The sequence below is a fragment of the Protobothrops mucrosquamatus genome, unplaced genomic scaffold (assembly GCF_001527695.2).
Source record: "Protobothrops mucrosquamatus isolate PMUCROS unplaced genomic scaffold, P.Mucros_1.0 scaffold707, whole genome shotgun sequence".
Taxonomy (NCBI): Eukaryota; Metazoa; Chordata; class Lepidosauria; order Squamata; family Viperidae; genus Protobothrops; species Protobothrops mucrosquamatus.
The window spans coordinates 318,055-344,153 of NW_015386988.1; the positions used below are offsets into that span (position 1 = coordinate 318,055).

The 26,099-nt window shown below is 37.1% G+C and overlaps 1 protein-coding gene across 1 annotated transcript in view; it reads right to left on the reverse strand.

Moving 5' to 3' along the window:
• Window positions 1–24,527, reverse strand: part of DOK6 (docking protein 6) — a 170,515-nt gene extending 145,988 nt beyond the window's left edge. The window contains exon 1 of the mRNA XM_015818246.1: window positions 24,462–24,527. Coding sequence (XP_015673732.1) covers window positions 24,462–24,527 — 66 coding nt within the window. The remainder of the gene's footprint in view (window positions 1–24,461) is intronic.
• Window positions 24,528–26,099: the final 1,572 nt, after the last annotated feature.

A 26,099-nucleotide genomic window follows, 5' to 3' on the forward strand; every position in this document is an offset into this window, starting at 1 on the left:
TTATAAAAGTCAACACATAATTTTATGGGATTGGAAAGAACTGCATCTTTTGTGTTTGAATAGTCTGAAATATAAAGAAACTGTCAGAAAGCCAGGCTAACTTATTAATAATCAGAGTATGGATAAACATTATTTGTCTGCAAAGCATTTGTACATAGTCATTTTGTTATATTTACAGTTTAAGAAAAAAAATGCTGTGCAGTACTGAAAAGTATAAAGGAAATTGTAAATTATTCTATAGATATGATCTCAAAAACCCAGTTTTCAATGTCTTTTTTATTAAAAAAAATAACAAAAATGTGTGCCTTCTGCCAACAACACACTGGACTGAAGAAACAAAAAGTTAGTAAGGAGAAATACTACCAAAAATGTTGAAAAGAAAATCCCAGTTCCTTAGATCACGGGTCTCCAACCTGTGGGCCGTGGCCCAGTAGTGGGCCGTTACCTCCTGGCCACCGGACCGCTGGACAGGCTGGGCAGTGTGAAGGCATGTGCGCGCACACCCCCTCACTTGTGCTAGCGCTGCTGCCACAGGGTGCAAAAACAGGATCCTGTGCCACAGGGTGCAAAAATGGGCAGCCGCTGCGCCTCAGGGCATGAAAATGGGATGCTGCTGCACCTTAGGGTGCAAAAACGGGCTGCCGCTGCGCTTCAGCAAGCAAAAACGGGCTGCTGCTGCACCTCATGGCATGAAAATGGGCCGCCGCTGTGCTGCAAGGCACAAAAATGGACACCGCTGTGCAGAAACAGGCCACCACTGCACCTCGGGGCATGAAAACAGGCCGCCGCCATGCTGCAAGGCGCAAAAACTGCCACCACCACCACTGCGGGGCGCAGAAACAAGGCGTTGCACCACACAAGAACAGGGCAGGGCTAGTGAGTATCATGCGGGCGCTAGCCCCACCCTGTTTGTGGCACACACATGCTCGTGGCCCCGTGTACACGTACGCATGTAAAATGCTTCCCCCTCCCTTTTCCTCTGGTCCGCCAACCAACAAAGGTTGGTGAGCTCTGCCTTAGACATGTATGCAGGCCACGCTGAAACACTATTCTACTGTAACTATTGACTCTTCAGACTCAAATCCAAAATATGCATTTAAGAAAAAATACCAGAATAATATAAAGAATAAAAGTCCCAAAGTAGTTTACAGTCATCTCTAAATCCCTATCACTGCTCAGAATAAAATAAATAAATAAAAATAATCTATTAAACGTTTTAGAGAGTTAGAATAGAATACTTTATTCCTTGGCCAAGGAATTTGTCTTTGGTGCATAAGCTCTCATTGTACATGCAAAACAACAAAATAATAATAATCATAATGACAAAGTAATAATATTCATAATAATAATGCCAATAAGAGAAGGTAGTGGAACAGGCGAGAAGGATAATAGTAATGAAGCCATACTACATGGGTAATCATATAAAGATGATTTTTTAAAAGGCAATACACAACCTTGAATCACTGTTTCAGAATTACTTTCTCATCTAAACAGAGAAACAGAATGACCACAGACAAAAGGCAGTGGGAGGGGCTATGACTTCCAATTTCCTGCCAGCTTCCTCATTGACTTTCCCTATAGGATTTTGGACGCATTCTGTAAGTTAGCCCATTTGAGGTACATTGATTCAAAAATTGTTGCCCTTTGATGGAGTGTTTCACCCTAATTGAAGGTTATAAGCAATCAGACACGAGAGTTTTAGCAGGATATAGATTTAAGAGATGGTGGCACTAGGACTGATGTACTGAAGACAAGATTTTTTTGCAACAGATAGGCACCTCTTCTCCAGGTCACACAATTTTATTTTGCAGTAAATGAAATTGTTTTCTGAATTTTACTGTATTCTTTTGAATGTAGTTCTGTGACTATTGCATAATAATAATAATAATAATAATAATAATAATAATAGTAGTAGTAGTAGTAGTAGTAGTAGTAGTAGTAGTAGTAGTAGTAGTAGTAGTAGTAAAGTTGGAAGGGACTTTGGAGGTCATCTAGTCCAACCCCCTGCTCAGGCAGGAAACCCTATACCATTTCGGACAAATGGTTGTCCAATCTCTTCTGGAGGCAGGTTGTTCCACTGGTTAATTGTTCTCACTCAGTCCTTCAAAGAGGAATCAAGATCCAACGAAGAGAGAAACCAATCAAAGGTGGGCAACGAAGAACAGGACGGAAGTCCGCGAAACCTTTTATCGAACTGAGGGAGAAGAAACACCGTCGGGGACTCTATAACCTTGTGACGATAGTACAGGGGGGACGTCCTTCTCTTCGTTAAACTAGACATACCCAATTCCAGCAGCTGTTCCTTATATGCTTTAGCCTCCAGTCCCCTAATCATCTTTGTTGCTCTTCTCTGAACTCTTTCTAGAGTCTCAACATCTTTTTTACATCGCGGTGACCAAAACTGGATGCAGTATTCTCCATTGTCTTAGTCTGTCTTCCAAATATATAGCTTACTCTGCACATATAATCTGAGCTTTTGTAACATTTCATCTTTATTTTTGAGAAAGTAAATGAAAATATATTTTGAAAAAATGTCTGTAAAAATTAAGGGGAAAAAATCTTCCAGCTTTGTTTTCAGGATACTATCCATAAAATTAACTCAGAATAAGTCTATTTTCCTGTTTTTATGTGTATAGTAAGTATCTCGTTCAGAGTGCATTCCATTTAATACAATCAGTACATTTGAATTCAGATAAGCGAGATATAATATTAAAACCCTTTGTTAATTGTTTTCTCCATCAACTTTGAAAAATATACTGTTTCCATGACCAAATCTGTGATGCCAAATCCCCATACAATCTTTATAAAAATGCTCCTTTGCAGTGTGTGCCTTTCCTGTTATACATTTTGCTTTATAAAGATCCTCCTTTAAAATGTCCTCCAGGGTCTTTGTTTTTGTAAAGGAAATAACAATTCTTTAATATGTTTTTTCTTTCCACCATTCCATTTCTTCTGTTTCTTCCCAGATTCATTTGGTAGAGGTTCTTTTAGGATATGGCCCATTCCAAGATACTCAACAGCATTTTCTCTGGAAAGGATTGCAGCTCAATGTAATCAAGTTTCTTGCCTAGATCACAGTAAACCATCTTATCTTAACTAATCTTCCTCTTTGACAAATGTAATTGCATCAAAACCCCAAAACTCCTCCTCCTTCTTTAAAAAAACCCACCCTGTATATAATTAAATCTGCTTTTGAGCTGGTCACATAATCCGATATGAGAATCTGCATATCTTTTCCGAAGCATAATATTCATGTAGAGAGAAATTGAAATAATACAGTAATTTACAGCAGGAGTTCTGAAGACTGATGCTTATCTTTAAAAAATAATATCTTAACTGGAAAATTAAATTTAAATTGAAGACCTGAATACCAAATCTAGCTGCATCTGAAGTAAAAGAATGAAATACCATGGTATCTATACATAAGACCTCGCTTAACACCTGCTCTGTTTAGAAAATGTTTGAAGTAATTTTATGTCCAGCACTCACATTTATAACTGCTGCAGCGTCCCTCTCTTCATGTAATCAAAATTAGAGCAGTTACAAATTAAACCAATTATATTATTTGAGATAAATATAACTGTAAAACACCTTCTATTTTTATGGTGGTTGTTGTTCTGCTGAAAAGATACCTTTTCTCCCAAATCATGGAATATATTTAAATGCTGCCATTTCTGTGTAATAAAACTAATTTCTTCCTAGAGTTTTTCATTCAAGTGCAATATCCACTTTAAAAAAAAAAAAAAACCCAAAAAAAACCAAACCAAGAACTGAGTGCCTCTCTGGATCAACCAAGTGTTGATCCATTGCTTACGAAGGAATTAATTGACAATTTGCCACCTGAGCCTGATGCCATGGGCTGAAAAAGAGTGACTAGCCCAAAGTCACCCAACTGCTTTCATGCTTAAAGCGGAATTAGAATTTACAATCTGCTTTTTTCTAACCTGGTGTCTTAAGTATTAATTCAAACTAGTTCTCCAATAAAACAAATATTATAGCCAGGGCTTTTTTTCTGCCGGAACGCGGCGGAACGGCGTTCCGGCACCTTTTTCCGGGCCGGCCGCACCGGAAATAGCCCCTCCCAAACCGGAAATAGCCCCTCCCAAATTTTACTTGCATCTTTTCTCTAAAGGGGCGGTCCTAGNGTTTGATGGGGGCGTGGCCAGGTTTGAGTTCCGCCACCTTTTCGCTGAGAAAAAAAGCCCTGATTATAGCAGGATTAAAATCTGCTACATAATTTTTAATTTCAAATTCATATTTTTTTAACATCTTTGTTTAAATTAAGGATGCAAAATAAGAAGGGGGAAAGAACACATATGCATATATAAGTAATAGTTATAAAAAATTGGATTTTTTTTTTTAAAAAGGCAAGATAAAATAAAGGCATTCTAGTAGTCTCCTTTCCCTCCATTTCTTTATCCAAGCTGCAAATTATTACTTGAGTATGTTTATACTATAGTTTGTATATATGCAATTGTTTCTGATTTCTACTTGGATCATTCTTTGGCTTTTTTTAAAAAAAAAGTTTCTCTTTTTCCTCAAAAACCATATTCTTCGTTTGCCTTGCTGTACGATATATTATATATACGGGAGCCATTCCTCATGATTTATTACAAAGTACCATGGGCTCCACAGTTCAGCTCTGAGCTACAGATATTCTCTTCAATTGGAACCATTTCTGTTGAATGTGATTAGACCTCTGCTGCGAATATATACAGGTAATTTTTCCACTGCAGTATTTAAGTGATATATTTTTCATTCTTCCAGTGACTCTTCAGATCACCCACCTGTTCCTTATCTCAGGGAAAGTCATCAGAGAGGACTGCAGAGGCAGGTCTTCCTAATTCCACTTCCTCTTCTTTGAAGCAGCATTTTCCCCGAGTCCTGATTGGCCCCCAATCCTGCTGAGATTTAGAAAAGCCATTAAAACTGAGCTGCTTCAGCAGGTCAGTAGGCCTTGGAGGCTGATAAGTTATGAGGTAGATTTCTCCCGCAGTCTAAATGTCTGTCTGAAGTATTACTGCTATTATGCTTTTTTCTATAGCTATTATTGTTTTGATCTTGTATATGGATTATGGGTATGTGAACTGCTGAGTCAGTAACAACAGGAGTGGCATAGAAAAGCAAACATAGTGAAACAAATCATTATACAGCTTTTGAAAATTCAGCTAGAAGATGAATAAAGGGCTTATTTCCCACAGACATCACACTATTCTTTTAATATACGAACCTATAACTCTAAAACTGTCTACCTGAGGCTTATTTGCAAACCACAGTTTGTACTGTCATATACCATTATTTATAAATTATAGTTATGTAAAGCCATGTAAAACTTCTCTGCCTTCATTTGTTTCATTAAATGAGAAAAGGCAACGAGATAAAAATTATAGATCTTTGTTGTGTGTGTGAAAATCCAAACTATGCTGTGGTTCCTAAAAAATGATTCTAGTGAACTATAACTTATAAAAGTGAACTGTATCTTAATGTGATTTTCTATTTATTTCTATTTGGCTTCTCCAAATAGAGAATCCTATATCTGTGATGTCCAGCAACATTTAGTGTTAAACCAAATTATCAAAATTTGTCACCAACTTCAAACAAAAATATTTTTGTGTACTCCCCAAACAGTGGTTGCTTCAGTTTTGAATGTCCTCTTCCAGTTTCAGAAATTTTTATCCGAAGAAGTAACATTAATTTTAAAAATTGTAAGATGCACACAGGGGCTACTCTTAAAAGGCTGTCAATAATAACACAAGAAGTAAAACCCTTACCCACTAGTTTAACAATATAGAGGCCACTTATAATTTAAACTCAATATTCCAAGTGTGGCCTTACCAAGGCATTGTAAAGTGGTATTAACACTTCACGTGATCTTGATTCTATCCCTCTGTTAATGCAGCCAAGCACTGTGTTGCTTTTTTTGGCAGCTGCAGAATACTGTTGGCTCATATTTAAATGATTGTCCACTAGGACTCCCCCTCACAGTTTCTACTATTGAGAAAGGTACCACCTATACTATACCTGTGCATTTGGTTTTTCTTGCCTAAATGTAGAACCTTACTTTTTTCACCATTGAATTTCATTTTGTTAGATAGCGCCCAGTGTTCAAGTCTGTCAAGATCCTTCTGTATCTTAAGCCTATCTTCTGGAGTGTTGGCTATTCCTGCCAGCTTGGTGTCGTCTGTAAATTTGATGAGTTCCCCATCTATCCCCCCATCCAAATCATGGATGAAGATGTTGAAGAGCACTGGGCCCAGAACAGAGCTCTGAGGCACCCCACTACACACTTCTCTCCATGTAGATGCAGTTCCATTGAGGACCACATGCTGAGTATGGCCGATCAGCCAACTACGAATCCATCTGGTAGTGATGCTGTCTAACACACATTTTTCTATCTTATCAAGTAGTAGATTGTGGTCTACTTTATCAAATGCCTTACTGAAGTCCAAGTAAATTATATCCACAGCATTCCTCTGGTCCACTAATTTTGTCACTTGATCAAAGAATGCAGTAAGATTTGTCTGGCATGATCCATTTTTGACAAACCCATGTTGGCTTTTGGTAATAACTTTGTTTGCCTCTAGGTATTCGCTGATTCGTTGATTATCTTTTCCAGAATCTTCCCAGGTATTGAGGTCAGGCTGAATCTGTTTTATCTTCCACTTAGTGCAGAGTTTGTCTCCCAGTTGATGTCAGGGCAATTAAAGTCCCCCATTACTATTGTGATGTGCTTCCTACATACCATAGTTAGCTAACTAGCAAAAAGTTCATCTATTTCCTCTGTTTGGTTGGGTGGCCTACAGTATACACCTATGGCAATGTCATTTTTCTCTCTTTTATATTGACCCAAATGCATTTGAGACAGCTTTCATCATTGTTGTGCTCTATTTTTGTAAAGATGTAGTTATTTCTTATATAGTGAGCAACCCCACCTCCTCTTTTATTTGGTCTGTTTCTTTTAAATAATTTAAGTCCCCGTAGCTGTGTGTTCCATTTGTGGGTTTCCTCCCACCAAGTTTCTGTAATGGCAACAACATCATATCTGCCCTCATTTACCTGAATTTCTAGCTCACCCTGTTTATTGGTCATACTCTGTGCGTTGGTGTATAGACATTTGAGTCCTCTATGACTGACCCTGTGTTTACTTTCTACATAGCCTGTCTGGTGCCTGAGTTCCCCTGAGTTTTAAAAAGATCTGGAAGTTGCATTTTGATATAGATGCTTTTAATAATTTTAGAATTTAAAAATCCACACCTTTAGCCTATAACGCCAGCTAAAAATTGCAGTTTTCAGTGGATGTAGCTTTGAGTGAAAAAAAAAAAAGCTACCAAAGCTGGAAGTTTGCCACCAATCAGTCACAATTTCTGCATTTCCTTTTCTTGCTTCCTTTTTCTATTCATGTATCTCCTGATCTATCTGGGAAAAAAACCCTCTCAAACCCATGGATTTTAAAAACAGCGCCCAAGTATACAGTTAAATTATTAATAATGTTAATTCCTGAAACATGTTTCTAAAATATTGTATTTTAACTCTGTACATATTTTTCCTTTATTTATATTTATTCTTGAGACAAATTATTAATAGATTTATGAGATATTTACAGTTTTCAGAGGTCAACTGACACAATTTACACTGAAAGTATATATTGAAGAATACAGGCATGGTTTAGAATTCACAATGATGTTAGGAGGTGCCATTTTTCTGGAGTTAACCTACTATTGCTATTCTCTTTTTAAAAATAACTTTGGTTGATTATTTATAATCATATGTCAACAGATATTACTGGTTAAATACGGTATTCAATGATTCTAGTAGAATCTTAATGTGGAATATTACAGATATTTAAATAAATATGTAATCTTAAGTACAACTATTTGAATATGATTCTTACTGCAGTGACTGGCTTATTTCTATGTAGGAATAGGGATAGATAATATATATATATATATATTGGCCTATACAGTAAATGCTTATTTACTTGCGAATACCAAACAATTATTTACACTTGGCAGACTGAAATGTTTAAAAAATATTAAAGTTCAAGTCCAACTTGAATGACAAACTTGAAAGAGATAGTAACAATATTAAAATACAGGATTCTTTGCTTCCAAAATATTTTCAGTTTCTTGCAAACAAGATGACATTAAATGATAAAATGTAAGAAAAGAATAACTGGTTTAGGCAGCCTGCCTTCTAGAATAACTCATATACACCAAATTTCTGGTGTAAAACACTAACCTAAAGTCCTTGTGATTGGATTTATTGCAATGTGCTGAACATGAGACTAGTCTTGAAGATCATCTGGAAACTACAGCTAGTTCAAAATGCAATGGCACAACAATAACAGGTACTGCTGATTATTACTTTGAGAATTTATATATTATATTCCTAGGCTGCATTAACAGAGGGATAGAATCAAGATCACGTGAAGTGCTGATACCACTTCATAATGCCTTGGTAAGACCACCCTTGGAATACTACATCCAGTTTTGGTCGCCATGATATAAAAACAGATGTTGAGACTCTAGAAAGAATGCAGAGAAGAGCAGCAAAGATGGTTAGGGGACTGGAGGCTAAAACATATAAAGAACAGTTGCTGGAATTGGGTATGTCTTGTTTAATGAAAAGAAGGACTGGTAGCAGTGTTCCAATATCTAAAGAGCTGCCACAAAAAAGACGGAGTCAAGCTATTCTCCAAAGCACCTGAAGGCAGGACAAGAAGCAATGGATGGAAACTAATCAAAGAGAGAAGCAACCTAGAACTAAGGAGAAATTTCCTGACAGTTAGAACAATTAATCAGTGGAACAACTTGTCTTCAGAAGTTGTGAATGCTCCAACACTGGAAGTTTTTAAGAATAGATTAGGCATCCATTTGTCTGAGCAGGAGGTTGGACTAGAAGACTTCCAAAGTCTCTTCCAACTCTGTTATTCTGTATTCTATATAGTACTGTAAAATTTCTTGGTTGTTTTTTTTAAAAAATTGAAGAGCGGCAGAGAAATTACTTTTTAAAATATAATACATATTTGGTCCATGCTCAAAGCTTCTGATGAAATTCAGGATATAATTCTTCCTTCCTGTTCTTTTCCAATCTTCAGTTATTTTCTTGGCCGTACCTTCTTTCAATGAGACCCAACATGGTATTTTTAAAGATGTTTTAATCACATTTTCAGACATGACCCAGATGGTTAGTTCCCAGAAGATATTTAAGCTCTTTATCACACAGCGCTTTTTACCTTACTTCATATCCCAGCAGGATACACATCAAAACTACTTTTAAAGCAAAGAATGGTTTAGAAACTAAGAATCCAACATTACAAATCAATCTGATATGGGAAAGCCTCCAATTGCTTTCCCATATCAGATATACTCTTTTCTGTATACATGCCTCTGTGTATGTAAAAAGTAAGATAAAGGAGTCCATATGGGTTTTACTCCGCTAATTGTAGCCAACTTTAGGGAGCAGTGCTCATCTCCATTTCTAGGCCATTGAGCTATGTATGTATGTCCATATCATGTGTATGGTTTTTAAAGATTTTTTTATTTATTAGATTTATAAATGACTAAAGGTAGCAAACATACACTTCCCTCTCCTGCCTCACAACAACCCTAAATGATGAATTGGGCTGAGAAAGGGATCCCTTGGCTTTCATATCTAAGGCAGGACTAGAACTCACCGTTCTAATACTAATCCTGCAACAAGTACGGTAACAAGAATAGAGAAATAAAAAATATAATATCATTATTGCAGTAGTTTGATATTGGCCATGTGATTCGTACAATAAGGTCTCATTTTCTATAGATTATCAGCATAACTGTATCACACATAGTTCATGTTTAATTCCAAAAAAGAATTATACATGATGAATAACTTCTTATTTTTTTTTACTGTAGCAACAGTTTGCTTAAAGGCAATTTCTTATGATATCATCAGAACACATCTGCTTAAATTTGGATGTCTGTATCCTGGCAACAGAAAAATATATACTTCTCATCAAAGTATGTTACATTTCAAATCTGTAAAAACTTGGTCTCTACAATTATTTGCTGTTAAGATTTTTTTCTTTTTCTTGACAGTAATTAAATGCTGAACTATATTCAAGTATTTTTATTTTGGAAATAATGCAGCAACTCAGATTCCTTTAAACTATCTTATTATTAATACATGATGGTGGGAGAAAGAACCAACTTAGATTGGCAACCCTGAGATTTTATTTTTTTAAAAAAAAAATGCTAACTGGAGATATGAATATTAATACACACATGCAAGCAGGAAGTGCCACATTCAGCAGCAGTTGCAACTGAATAAAACTTCATTAATTACACATTCAAAATAATCTCATACTTGCAGCTGGAGTATCTGTGTAAGGGTTTTATCAATTATCAGGTTATTATCCAAATAATTAAAAAGATGTTATAACAGACATAGGATTTTACATTTCAATTCAGTGATTTTGTGTTTCTTAAAAAAAATTATCAGGCTAAATAGTTAAAAATTTAAAAAAGCAAGCAAGCAAATGTATTATGAACTCAGAACAGTGTATAGATGTAAGATCTTTTGTAATTCATAAATATCCAACTAGCAGTGAGAACATAATGAAAACTCTTTAATTGAACATCACATAGACAGACTTAACCATAGTTTCAACAGGAAAGCTATGAGCATCCTAAACCAAGTTAAGTAAAAAAAAAAACACTAGAGAATTCCTGGAAGTCTGGCACTCTGATAAATCAGACATCAACAGGCACAATAAACAATATCTAAATACCATTCAAAAAAGATAATCAAAAAGCCATAAAGGAAACAAAAAGACCAAAATACCTCCTGGCCAGCAATCAACACTCAGATGAGCAGAGATTAAACACAAGATTAACATTATACCAACAATCAAGAAGCAAACAATACCCCAATCAAAGAACTGCCAAACAAGCTAACAGTAAATAACAGCCCAATCAAGGGACCACCAAGACAACTCCCATCAACCCTGACAAGGCAAGCTACAAGTATTATAAATGAGACCAAATCCCACTCTCTACTAGCACTGATGATGTTAACTAGTTTGGTAATGAAATATCTGCAAAAAAACAACCAAACTCAAAGAGCACCAAGGACCCCACAGTTCAATTCTGAGTTACAAATATTCTCTTCAAGAATAGAATACAGCTGGAAGGGACCTTGGAAGTCTTCTAGTCCAGTTCCCTGCTCAAGCAGGAGAACCTATACCATCTCAGACAAGTGATTGTCTAGCCTCTTCTTAAAAATCTCCAGTGATGAAGCACCCACAATTTTTGGAGGCAAGCTATTCCACTGGGTAACTGTCCTCATTGTCAGGAAGTTTCTCCTTAATTCCAGGTTGCTGCTCTTTTTGATCAGTTTCCAACCATTGTTTCTTGTCCTGCCCTCTGGTGCTTTGATGAATAACATAACCCCCTCTTCTTTGTGGCAGCCCCTCAAATACTGGAATACTGCTATCATATCTCCCCTATGTCTCCTTTACTTTAGACTAGCCAAACCCAAGTCCCACAGCCGTTCTTCATATATTTTAGTCTCCAGGCCTTTGATCATCTTAGTTGCTCTTCTCTGTGAATTTTTTCCAGATCAACATCTTTTTTGTGACATGGTGACCAAAATTGGCTGCAGTATTCCAGGTCTGGTCTTACTAGGGCAGGGGTGTCAAACTTGCAACGTCACATGACATGTCACGACTTATCGTGAGTTTTTTTCCATTGCCGGCAATGGGTGGGCACGGTTTCGGCATGATGCATCCGGCCCACAGGCTGCCAGTTTGACACCCCTGTACTAGGTTTTTTATAAAATGGTACTAATACCTCACATGATCTTGATTCTATGCCTCTGTTTATACAATCCAGGATTGTATTAGCTTTTTTGGCTGCTGCTGTACCCTGCTGGCTCATAGTCAAGTGATCGTCCACTAGGACTCGAAGGTCCCTCTCACAGTTACTGATTTTAAGCTAGGTCTCGCCTAATCTGTACTTGTACCTTTGATTTTTCCTGCCTAAATGTAAGACTTTGCTTTTCTTCACATTGAAATTCATTTTGTTGGATAGGGCCCATTGTTCAAGTTTGTCAAGATCTTTTTGGATCCTGAGTTTGTCTTCTGGGTGTTGGCTACTCCTGCCAGTTTGAGTTTAGGATCAGCAACTATTGTTCTTTCCTTTGTAATATTTAACTATTTTGCCTAATAAAATATTTAAGAAATTTAAGAACAAGCACCTTTGGTTTAATGTTGGTTTGCTGTCTTTAACACTTTTTTACATTTTACAGAAGAAAAGGCCAGGCAGGTTTTCACAGTATTAAAATTCTCTTGTTACTAAGATGTTGCAGAAATGGAATAGGGGACACAAATGACTCAAAATCTCTATAGTCTTAGAAATACCCCTAGCAATATAAAGCTCTAATGTGTTTTTTTTCTTTGTTAACTCTTTCCCCTACAGATCCATTCACCTGTAATCACTAATTTACCTGACATACAGTATTCCAACCAAGAAACAGGCCTAAACTTGCCTGCTATTTCAGAAAGCAAAATAAATCACTTTCACTGGAATGAAAACCACAGAAAACAAAGATTTATCAAAAGTTCAAAATAAGCAATTTCCCCCTTCCCTTTTGTTTTCAATTATCATAGTTCCTGGCTTCATATAAACTATTGTTCCATCATCTGTGGAAGCATATTTTTAACTGCTGCTTAACAAAAACATGCTGAAAAGAAGTAAAATTTCACTGGTACCTTTGACTATTGTATATGTTCTTGCATGCTTTAATTCACTGGATTAAGTTCTCAAACCCAGGCTCACTAAGAAAACATGTGTTTCTAAAGTCTTCTGCTGCTTTCAGGACTCCAAGCAAGATTCAATGGGAAACAAGATCTTTCTGTCCATTTTCCACCTCTTACTCCCTCAAATCCTATCTTGTCTGTAAATAACAATAAGGGAGCAACTTATGTTATAAAAGAGTTACAGCCAACTAGTCAGTAGACTACTAATTTAAGAGTCATCACTTAGCAGCAGGCCCTAGATCTATTACAAACAGAACAAAATACATCAGAAGATCAAATGCATAATACAAAAAATGCAATCAGGTAGCTATCTTTCTTTTATGGAGTTGGCTGAAGCATTGTTCAGGCAAAAATATTTTCTAAGCACAATTACATTATATTTTGCGCTGTACAATTCTGAGGCATTAATAATGTTGATTTGGTAATGAAATTATGCATGCACATAATACGCCTTTGATGTGCACAGAGTAGAAATAATCTGAGTGTCTATGAAAAGCTTTTCACAGATCTTTCCAATGTAGCAGCAGCAGCAGCAAAAAAAATAATAAAATTCAAATTCCAAGGGATGATTTTTGCTCCTGTAAATAAGTAGAAACTTACACTATTAAAAGTAATTTAATCTGAAACACTTTGCAATAACCAAGTCTTCTAATTAATTTACTATTTAATCCACTTAATTTAAGACTTAATTGGTTTTCTTTTGATTAGGCAACAAAGTCCCAAAGAAACTGCACCGTGAACTAGTTGAAGAATTTCCTTAAATCAGAACAAATAATGCAGATCTGAATTGTACTGTACTCCAACATCTGTACAGTATTGTTTTCAGATGCTATTACTTCCAATTTATATTTCTCATAAAATATGTTTGTAAATTAGTGCATGCAAAAAGACTAGCTTTATAGCACAAAAACTGGAGAAGAGTTCAATGGAACTTTCCATTCTAGGCTATGTTGTGCGAACAACATTATTAAGCGTGAATTATAACAACTAAAAATTGAGTTATTTAAACCAAATCTCAAATCATCTTTTCAATCCCTGGCGCCCTTGATCATTCATCAAAATCTTACAGTAAACCATCTGATAACAGTTCTAGTTTTAGAAGAAAGGTGGAAGAAATTAGTACCTCCATAGGTTTATGCATTATGTTAAGATGTAACACAATTTGTTTCATTTTGGTTTGACAAATATGTAAACCCAGCCACTGTGATAAGTAAACTAGGGTTTGAAGTTTAGTAATGTGTGAGCACAGTCAATCATAGTATGATCAGTAAATCACAGTTAAATGAATCATGGCTTAAAGCAATGCACATATTTATTCTATTAGTAATTCTTTGGGTTCATGTTTTCTCTTCTCTGTCATAGCCCATTCCATTTTGTGGCTTCTAGCAAACTTTAATTCACCATATCTTGTCACCACACTGACAAGATATAATTATCACTCCAAATCAAAACTACAAACCAGTGTAAAATAATGAACATTCAGATATACCCGAATGTTGCTGCAAAGCTGGATTTAACTAAATCAATGGAGTATATAACAGGAAGAGGTGCAGGCATCTGCAGAATGTGGTTTCTTTGTCAAAATTCCAAAATAGCATCATAACATCAACTCCACTGTTTTATATGTAATATCACAATACACATACAAAGGGGTCAGAACCTGAGAATAATGCTGATTTCATCATTTACCTTCCCTTGACCCATCACAGAAACACTTGGGAAGGAGTATATGTTTTTGTTTTGCTTTTGTTTTTCAAAATTAAATCCATGCACTTGGAACATTTTGGAGACCTAGTTTATTTTAAAAGTTACTTCTTTTTAGACACAAAATAAAGATTCATGGATGTTGATAAATCCTAGCCTAAAATCCAGTTTATATATATTAAAGATACTTTAGTTGGCTTCTGACTTGACTGACACCATAATCTTTTTGAAGCTAAGGAGAATCAGAATAAAATTATGGAGAACTTATTTAAGAATAATATTCACATCAAGATAAGGCAATCTTTGCCATAAAAAATGTACATGTTTCGATGTCAATTACAAAAATACAAGGAATAAAACATCAAGAATATTTTCCTTTTTCAAAAGCAATTTGTGTGTGTGTGTGTGTGTGTGCATGTGTCTTAGTGGAGACATGAAATCTGAACTCTTATGGATCCCATTTGATAAAAACGATTACGATGATACCTCTTATGTAACAAATCTATAGTACAGTACTTGTATTTCCATTTTTAGCTCTAATAGTGTAACATCCACTCTGAGCTATACTAACAAAAGCCACGGTTTTTGATAAAAGCATGCAAGCATAATTAATGTTGACATACTGGAGAGGGCTGTCTATTTAACACTGGTTAAATTATTTTCCTGAGAAAAGAACAGATGTTGGAAGAGTAATACTGTCATAATGTGATATTGCTGAAATACTATTGATATGTGGGAAGTTTTATGTAGCTGATGGGCAGCTCCAAAGGCATGACATACAAGCTCATAATACTCATAATACAGTAGCTACCATCTGTATCAGCAGACAGTTAAAAAATAATGATAAGGCAATCATAGTTGGATATAGCTCCTGCCAAGATAAATAAAGCATTTGCTCTAAGATTGGGTCCATCTAGGGCGGGGTTAAAATATACTGTGACTGCTTGGCACTATATAATGTTCAGCTGTTTCACCACAGACAAAAACATTCCTCAGCTCTGTTTTTGTTTTTTAAATGGAACAATTGCAGTGAAAACCAACTAATTATTGAAATTATGTTAATATGGAAAGAATATACAATATTTATAAAAATGCTAATAATTTCATCTGTAGCTGAAGCTAATTATTATTGGAAGCCAATACAGTTGTTTTTACAGGACTTGCTTATAAATGTATTAAATTAAAATCCAATCTTGAGTTAGGTTATATAACCAAATATTTAAAACACTAATGCATAAATGCTGATTGAAATACCATAAATCAGATACAGTATGTACATATAGGTGTGTGTACATCACAGATACATGCATCCATGCTCAAAATTCTGAAACCGTTTTAAATAAAATCACATTATTAACATGTAAACATGCCAGTTTCTAAGAAAGGAAGGAAGTGCAAAATATTTACCAATTATCATATGGCACAGAAATATTACTTTTCCTGTGTTAATTTTTATATTTATAACTCCATGTAATAATTGTGTTCATAAATAATACATAACATATGATCAAAAGCACTGATTTATTTGTCAATATAGTGTTATGTATTGTTTAGGCTTATAACACTTGGCGATAAAAATACATTTCTTGATTGACAGTAATTTAATTCATGCTCAGGGCATTGATACAAAGATATTCGCAAGCTCTGCCTTTAAGCAAAGCCATATTGTAAATTATCAAGACAATTTAACTCAGAATATTAGTGCTACACCTTCACTCAAATATATTTTCATTTAGCTATCTGGTTAAATGTTTGACTAGTTTACAAGAAGGAAGGCATGTTACTACATCCCTGAAACTTTTTCTGCCTTTATATCCATAAATGACTTCACCCACAGAAAAGTTAGCTATTCAGTCAGCTAATTTGTGTTCCATCTAGATTCTAGATAATGGCAGTGTTCAATTAACCTCATGATTGAGATCACACACTATGATTGGGCTGAAAAATGCCAGTTTTCGTGGCACAATCTCAGGCGATGTTTGTGGAGGCTAAAACTGAAATGGAAGTGATTTGTCTTTTAGAAGCCTCCCATTGTCTTTCTATCTTTTTGGTTTTTTTTTTGAAGAAGCATCATATCCCTAGAATTGGCTTTTTATTACAGAATTTCAGCAATCCTGTTTCAGAATGGCCATAATCACAAATAGTGTGCTACATGTTGCATGAGAATTGCACACTGTTTATCCTGGTTACATATTAGTATGAAGTATGACTAAAGATTGATCAGGTGCAATCAAAACAACTTTAACTCTTACTGTCCACACAGAGATACATTTCCCCAAGATGATCTGCCCCTAACTTCATACTTCAGTGGGGTACCTAACATCACACTATAATTGCTTCCATTCATCCTTTATTTCTTATTTTTTATATCCTGCCTTTATTATTTTCACAAATTGCTCAAGGAGGCAAACATATCAACATAGCTTCCTCCTCGTATTTTCCTCACAACAACCCTGTAAGCTGGGTTGTGCTGAAAAGAGTGATTGTCGTTAAGATCACCCAGCTGGCATTCATGGCTAAAGCAGGACTCAAACTCACACTCTTCCACTGTCTAACCCACGGGTCGGCAACCCGCAGCTCCGGAGCCACATGTGGCTCTTTGAGCCTTCTCCTGCAGCTCCCAGCCTCCTCCACCATTTGCAGAGAGAGAGAGACAGAGACAGAGAGAGGCATTTGCACTTCTCTCTCTCTCTCTCTCTCTCTCTCTCTCTCTGTGTGTGTGTGTGTGTGTGTGTGTGTGTGTGTGTGTGTGTGTGTAAAAAAGAGATTGGCCTCATGCTGTTCTCGGACAAGCTGACAAGCTTATTGGGCGGGGCTCCTGCCTTTGCTGCGTCAGCAGGAATCAGCAGAAAGCAGCATCTCTCTCTCTCACACACACACACACACACACACACATTTTGAATATGATTTGTTGATGAGATTGTATATCTTTTAATAGAACAAGTTGAATAGTATTTGCTTTCTCTCCCCTTTGAACAGAATAAGTTGGTTGATTGATTATGTGCCATCAATTGACTCTTAGTGACCATAGTAACTAACTGAATAGGTTTCTCAAGTAGGATTAAAATTGATATTAAAATAGCTTGAATGTAAATGAGAAATACCTGGTTGCAATACTGGTTTATAGTATGAGATCGCTGCAGGATCTGTCTTGTATATCAGGGCAAATTATTTGAAAATCAGCATAGTATTTTCCATTGTGACTGGGAGAAGTTATCTGAGATCTTGGCACATTATTAGTTATCTAATCTGAAGATGTTAGTGATCAACAATTTTGTGTGTATGTTGAATCTGGGAATCAATTTATAGGAATCATCACATCTCATCATTCTTTCCCATCATATGCTCATGAATTTGGAATCAATTTAATTTGGAGTTATATTCATTTATATCCAGGAATGAAAGTGAGCAAGTAGACGTTGGTATATATCATAATATTGAATGAAGGAAAATAGTCTATGCTATGCTTATGACACTGCTCTGATAACTGAAAATGCAAATGTTCTGGAAGTCTAGCAAAGAAAATTAACATAGTGAAAAAATGGGGATAAGATTAAATTTAAAACCAAACGAATAGTAATAAGTCACACAATCAGCTTTAGAATTGAAAATGAAATAGTCAAGTGGTAAATAGTGTTTTCTTTTTAGAACTGACTATCAGTTGTAAAGGAAGCAACAGTCAAGAAATAAGGAGCAAACTAGCACTTGATTGGACAGTAATTAAGGCCTTAGAAAGATAATTCAAGTGTCATGATCTGTCTAATGATCAAAATAATTCAGGCGGTGATTTTCCTGTGACACTTTATGAAAAGTGAAAGTTGGACTTGAAGATATTATTGATCCTTTTCAATTTTGGTGTGGGGGAAGGCTTCTGAGAATACCACAGATGAAAGAAAAAAATGTATCACTAAACAAATCAAGTAAGAATTAAGTAAAGGATCAAATGATCAAAATTACCATATTTCGGTCACATGATCAAAATTAGGATGCTGGGCAATTGGTTCATATTTATGACAGTTGCAGTGTCCTAGAGTCATGTGATCACCTTTTGTGACCTCCTGACAAGCAAAGTCAATGGGAAACCCAGATTCACTTAACAACCCTGTTACTAATTTAACAACTGTAGTGATTCACTTAACAACTATGGCAAGGAAGTTTGTAAAATGGGGCAAAACTCACATAGCAACTGTCTCTTAGCAACAATAATTTTGGGCTTAATTGTGGTCATAAGTTGTTATTGGTACTACTATAATAATATTAGTATTTTATTATTAGCATGCAGCTATTAATAATAACCCTTTTCTCTCCCAAACCTTCTCATTTTTCATGCTCCTGCCTTTTAGGGTAAACCTTATAGGTAATTCTGTCATCTTCAGGGAGACATAGAAATTCATCTCACTTAGAACCTTCCCCTAAGCTAACCCTATATGTGAGTAAGTGTTTTCACATTCGATGCTGGATTTCTGGCAACTAAAAGAAAATAAGAAAATTTCTGTAATGCCATCAGCTAGCGCTTGTTTCAAATGGCATGACTATGGGCTTTAGCACTTCTTTCCTTTTACAACACAGTTTCCAAAATACAGCTTCCAAAAAATGTAAACTGCTATCTTAAAACAAAAATATAAAATCCAGAAACAAAAATATTGAAGATTCTGTAGCAGGGATTCCAGCAATGTCAATGCTTTTGTTCAGAAGGACATGTCAAGAAAACATGCTTCAAAGGTCAGTTTGCGATTGTATTTGCCTTAGTCATGAACTCCCTTTTTGCAAAGAACAGCACACCCAAGCAGAGATAGTATATACTATCAGTATGATAAGCTTTTAGTCACTTACAGAACAATATGAAATTTCTCAGGCCTCCCCCTTACCACTCCTGAAAGGGGAGTACATTCACATAATATACTAAGTACATATAATCCCTTGAGATAAAAATAATTTTAACTACACAGCTAACTCTCCTCCTAATGCAGATTATGAAAACTGTAAAAGTTTTATCTAACCCATGTCTGCTTCACTGAATGTACCTACTACAACAGAAATGAAGATTCCTGAAGTTGTAGTGTAATTCCAAAAATATACAATCTATATGCTACTAGAATTCTCATTGTCATTATTTTTAACTGGATGAAATGGTGCAACATGGAACAACAAATTTTGAACCAAGGTACCTTAAATGGGCTAACTTTCAGAATACTTCCAAAATATGGGGAAACCAGTACGAAGTCAGAAGTTTCTCCTATCCCCACTACTATTTTTTTGTTTCCTTCCCTTGGTCTTTCTGTTTCTCTGTTTAAGTAAAGAAATATCTCTGAAATGATAACCCAACAGGACACAGGTTGTCTAGTGTTTAATTAAATTATCAAACCATATGTATTTCCAGAAACAGCTTAAGGCCCAAAACTAGTGGAGCCTTCATCATGGTATAACAACAAACATTAAAGAGATGCTAGAGAGAGATTCACTTAGTTCAATAATTTTATCAGAGCAAGTCAATCCAGTAAACAATGTTCCACAGATCAACATGAACAATAAAAAATATAAGGTACCAGACACCAATAAATGCTGATTGTTGATTATCATCTTTAAAGCGCACCATGGCATTGGACCTGGTTACCTCCGAGACCGCCTTCTGCCACAGATTACCTCCCACTGGCCGATACGCTCCCACAGAGAGGCCCTCCTCAGGGTGCCGTCAACCAGACAGTGTCGGCTGGCGACCCCCAGGGGGAGAGCCTTCTCTGTCGGAGCACCCACCCTCTGGAACGAGCTGCCCCCAGAGATCCGGGTGATTNGACTGGCCTAGGGGTATTTTAAATTGGTTTTAACTAAATTTTAGTAGAAGCGGCCTATTTAAATATTTATTTTTAATCATTTTCTTAAATTTTGTATTGTATTGTATTAGTTGTTTTTAAACTGGCTGTAAGCCGCCCTGAGTCCTCCGGGAGAAGGGCGGGGTATAAATATAATAAAATTCAAATTCAAATTCAAATTGTTGGGATTATTAAATATGTTCCAATTCCAATTTGGTAATATGTCTAGCAATCTTTAGCAAAATCTAACTAACGTATTGATTCTGTACATCAGATCTTGTGGCAAAAATCCATTTATCCATTGTTTTTCAAAAGGAAGTAACTTTTCGTAACATTGTAGCCATTATTTATTAAATATTTAAAATTCACTTACATCATCTTAAAATGAAAATATGTATTGTTTATATCAAGGATTGGAGTTTTAAACTTGAATGGGAATTTTATCATTAACTTATTGAAACTAAATCATTGATAAGCAATTGGATGCTAGTCAGTTGTTTTGTTTTAGACCAACTACAGTACTATCAACTTCAGTTTACATGGGAAGCAAAAATCTGGAAAGCATCTGTATACATACCACTGCTATAGAGTGGTAGCCGTGGAAAAATATTTGACATTAGTCATTTTCCATACTAAGTCACAGAAACAAGGAAAAAATATGTTGTTTCATATGGAGCATGGCAAAAGCCCTTTCTAAATAATTCCTAAGTCATTATTGGACTTAGTGGCAATCCTATATTTCCAAACTGATGTTGTGCTATCTTTCCAATGTTGAAGAATTCTTTGCTAATCATTATGCTAAAAAAACAGGTTAGATAAACCAAGTTAGATAATAAACCAGGTTAAATGTAGGTCTAGAGTATGGTGTCAAACTGGACCGCATCACGTGACATATTGTGATGTATCACAATGTTTTTTGCTCTGTGAAGCTGCGGTGGGCGTGGCCTGTGCGTGACGCATCCAGCCCATGGGCCGCCAGTTTGACACCCCTGGTCTAGAGAGTTGCCTTTTCTGTACAAAATGGTATCTGTTGAAAACAATTCAAATATATTAGCGTGAGAAAATCTCTAATTAAATATATAGGCATTTGTTTTGTCTATAAATTAGGATGTTTTAGTAATACTTACCTCAATTTTATATGAGATTTTTTTAAAAAATGATATAGTTACAAAATTTAAGAACATTACTTGAAAGAAGAAATAGGGTCAAGCAAGAATGACTAGGTACTGAATGAATGTAGATTGGGTACTTTTGTTCATATAAAGAAAATTAATGAAGACTGAACTAGAAAACAAATTAAAAAAGGAAGACTGAATGAGTCAAGGATAACTGACACAATTATTGATTGGATGAAGTTGATGAGATCATGAAAATCAGAGAGACAAGAAGCTTAAAGAACAAAATATATGAAGTAGTATATGATTCTGAAGACAGCAAGGATGCTTTGCAAAACCAAATGGTATGGAATGGTATAATGATTAAGTAAACTAAAATTGATTATGTTTCCTTTTCTTTTTCTTTCATGATGCCTTAATTCCCTGGCCTACCTATTTCTTTCTCCTTTCCTACCCCTACCATAGCATTGCTTGTTCCAAAAAAGAATAATATGATGGCTATGCATGAACTTATATATGTAACTATTTGTTCTGTTTTTATGGCAACTACATTTATTTTTCAAAATTAAAAAAATTAAAAAGAATTGTCATTTTTAATAGCTGTGGCCTATCTTCAAAATTAGTTAGCCTGGTAAGCAAAAGCCAGAATTTTAGACCAATCCTTAATAATGCTTGTTACCTTTTCCACATTAAAGACATGAGGGGGGATGTAAAAGAATTTAACATTTTGTGATTTGAAGAAGAACACCCTTTCCAAACAAAGAAACAACTCTAATTATCACTGAAATAAACACAAATAAATCATGATAACCAGCAGCATTTTTGTACTCACTTTTTCAATTATGTACAGTGTTTTTAAGTATATATAGAGCAACTTATTGGAGACAATCTGGTTCTGATATTGTTTGACAAGTAAGGTGTAAATTATACAGGCAGCAAGTAGCAAGTTACTTATGCAAAGCAAACAATAATTTCCCAGGAATCATAAAACTTTTTAAAATGGAAAATAGTATTGACTGATTGTATTGTATCTTTTATCATTTAAAAAAAAATCTAGTAATTGGTCAGGTTACAATAATAAATAGACATTTATTTGACATGTAGCAGGATAAAATTTTGGTAACGTGTAACAAGAGCAAATATCTCCATCTGGTTATACATGAGACTTTGTATAGTATTTGCTTTCAACCTGTCAAATACTCTCAGAACAGCCATATTTCCTAACAAATTCCTAAAGAACTTTCTATTCTGGGTAAGTATAATGACAGCATTCAGTAAGAGCTACAGCCTTTTTTGACTCCTGGTAGCCAGCCAAATTCTGAAGCAGACCAGAGTGCCAAAAATTAGGTGAATCCCTTTTCATTACTTATCATCATTCTAAGTGACAGTAATGTTTTCTTTAAAGCCATAAATCTTCCCACTGCAGGCCTATACAGTCTTTCAGCTGAAGTGAAGAGAAAGCAACTGCCACCTGCCAATTCTCTAGACCATCTGCCCCATGCACTGAGTCTGCATATTTTCCACCAGTGGTGTTGAACCTTAACTACTACCTGAGTAAAAGTAAAAGCCTTTAAGTTGCATTCTACCCCTTCTAACTACAGCCAGGGGCAGTAAATTTTTGGCAACAGAAAAAGTGATTTGCTATGCTTCCTCCCATTGTTGTTTTTAAAATTTCCACTGTAGAATCCAGGAATCGCCTGGTGGATTTCAATTCAAAGCAAAGGTAGACTCAACCTTGCTTATCTTCTAAGCTTTTCCAAGGTCAGCCAGGTGCTGCCACCTGCCGAGAACCTTAGCTAACTGGGGTTTTCCCTGTTGTCCTATCAATCCAATATCACAAGAGTTTTGTGCATTTTTTTTTTCTCTTCCTGTCCCCCACTGCTCAGGCTTGCCTTCTCCCAAGAGCAGTTCAAGCTGAAATCACAGCTCTGTCAAGCTTTTTCCTGGTGGCTGCTGGAGGAGGAGGAGGAGGAGGAGGAGAGGGAAATGTTTCTGCACAAAGTTTACAACGCTCTGACCTTTGACCCAGTCACACTCCAACCTGTTAATCGCTGCTATCTGAACCAGAGAGGGGTTGGTTATAAGGGGAGTTGTTCTGCTTACAATTTCATCAAGGCATTTCACTACTCAGTCCTATACAATCTTTCTCCTGAAACCCCATTATCTTCAGGGGGATTTAATAATAATAATAATAATAATAATAATAATAATAATAATAATAATAATAATAATAATAATAATAACAACAACAACAACAATAACAATAACAATAACAATAACAATAATAATAATAATAATAATAATAATAATAGTAAAGTTGGAAGGGACCTTGAAGGTCATCTAGTCCAACCCCCTGCTCAGGCAGGAAACCCTATACCATTTCGGACAAATGGCTGTCTCATTTAGGATTTCAGCCTAAAAGGGTGTCTTTTTTTTTTTTTTTTTTGAGGAAAAGGAAGTTTTAATACATGGCCGATTCAACTCAAGCTCGCCAAGCAAAACCCAAACGTGTGCCTGCCCCCAAAACCAGGTTGAGAGAAAAGGACAATCCTCCCAGGATGAAATCAAGTCAGATTTCCGGCCAAAGCATAGCCAGCGGCGTCTGTGTCCGCCGCGGTAACAAGCCGCAGTCCCATCCACACTTAGTTGAGATTCATTCCAGCTGACATCCGTGGGGCTTACTCCCGAGTAAAACCCAGATGCCTGCCCGCACGCCTCCCCGAGATGCCAATACTGTAACGCTGCCTTTCTCGCGGGGAGCAGGCAAGGCAGGCGCGCACTGCTCGGCGAACAGGCAGGAGGCACGCCGAAGTCAACAGCAGCAGCTCCAGGCAAGCGACCGGCGAAGCCGAGCCAAGAGCGAGCCCTTGCACCCACACCTGCCCAGCCTGACCCCTCCGATCCTCGCTAAGCCAGACCCCAGCGCCTCTTAGCCCGAAGACTGCCCGCCTTCCACCTCCACCGCCCACCCAGCCGAGAGATGACAGAGCTCAGCGAGGGGGAAACAAAGCGCGCTCGGCTCCCCTTCTCACTCACCCCGAGCTTCCTGCTGCGGATTTTCACGTAGCCTTGCTTGACTATATCGTTAAAGTTGGAGGCCATGGCCAGGAGGAGCGGGCTAGAAAGGCCCCCGCTGGCGCACGGGATCGTCGCCTTCTTCTTCCTCCTCTTCGCCTTCTTCCTTCTCCAGCTGCCGCTGAGTGCCCTTGGCCGCCGGCTCCCGGGGAGCTTCTGGCATCCAGGCGGCGGCGGCGGCGGCGGCGGCTGTGCAGGACCTCTGGCGCGCGCCGGGCACACACTGGCCCAGTGCAGCCCGCCCACTCCGCCTGCGGGGCGCCGCGCTCAGCCCAGGAACCTTCCCGGTCGCCCTAAGCGCGAAGCGAGCGGCTGCTTTGGACCTCAGCGGGCGACTGCAAACGCTACGAAGCGGGAGGAGGCACTTGCCGCGCCATCATTGCCTGAAGCACAGAAGAAGAAGCTGCTTCCCCGGCTCTTCCAGCAGCTCCCTCCTCTGCAGCCAGCGTCGCTCCTCCGGCACCTAGAGGCTCTGGAGCTGCTCCCGCCGCACCAGCCTCCCTCCAGCGCGAAGGAGAAAAGGGGGGGGGGAGGGGGAGGGCTTCCCGCTCGCTTCCTCCTTTTTTGCACCGTCTTCCCCATCAAGGCTCATCTTGCCACCCGTGGAAGGTAGCTGGGAAAATGTCAGCCTTGCTATTCGTGCCCGAGCGCACCTTTCCCTTTTATTTCTTCTCTTTCTCTTTCTCTTTCTCTCTCTCTCTCTCTCACCCATCCATCCTGCCTGCCTTCCTCTCTCCCCCCAGCTGGCCAAGCCCGCTGGCCTAGCGAGTCACTTCCACTCTCAGATCTGGACTATGGCTCTGGAAATGTCTTTTGGCCAGTTTGATTAGACTTGGGAAAACTGAGGATTAATTTACACACGAGCAGAGACACAACTGAGACACAACATAGTTACGGAAAGAGTGATCACTTTTTTCTTACATTGATATGAGAAGATTTCTGTCTAAAACAGACCAGTCCATAGCATGGCTCCTCTTTCTAAATTGCTGGGATTTGGATGCAAATGTCATTAATGCTCATTTGCTGATAAATTCACTTTTTCATTAAAATAGGATGAAATGCCCTAGGAAGCAACACCATCCTTTTCCAGGATGGTGTCCTTCAGAGAAGTTGAGATTCAGCACCATTATGGGGGCTGAAATCCAACCTATAAGGCCTCAAGCCACTACTTTACATTCTGAATTCCTTCTAGGTTTAGAATAATTTATTATCAGAATTTTACCCTTAGGCTCTTGGGAATGTGTGACGTAATACCTCTACAGTTGTACTAGTAATATTTGCCATACCCAGAAAAATCCATCCTCTGTTTATTCAGAAGTAAATCCCATTCATTCAATGGGCTTAATACATCCAAATAAGTATGCATAAGATTGCATACTTCATTTTTGAAATGGCAGGGAAGAAAGCCTGGGTCATGCTGCTATCAGAAAAATAGCTTTTGTGCATTCTTTACTAAAGAATCTACAAAAATAATAGCAACCTCTCTCCTAATTAAAAGGTGAATGTTTGAGGAATCCTTTCCACATCGTTTTATATTCCATGGAAGAAACCCTGAAAAAAAACTGTAATCCATATTTCTGATCACTATAACTCATAAGG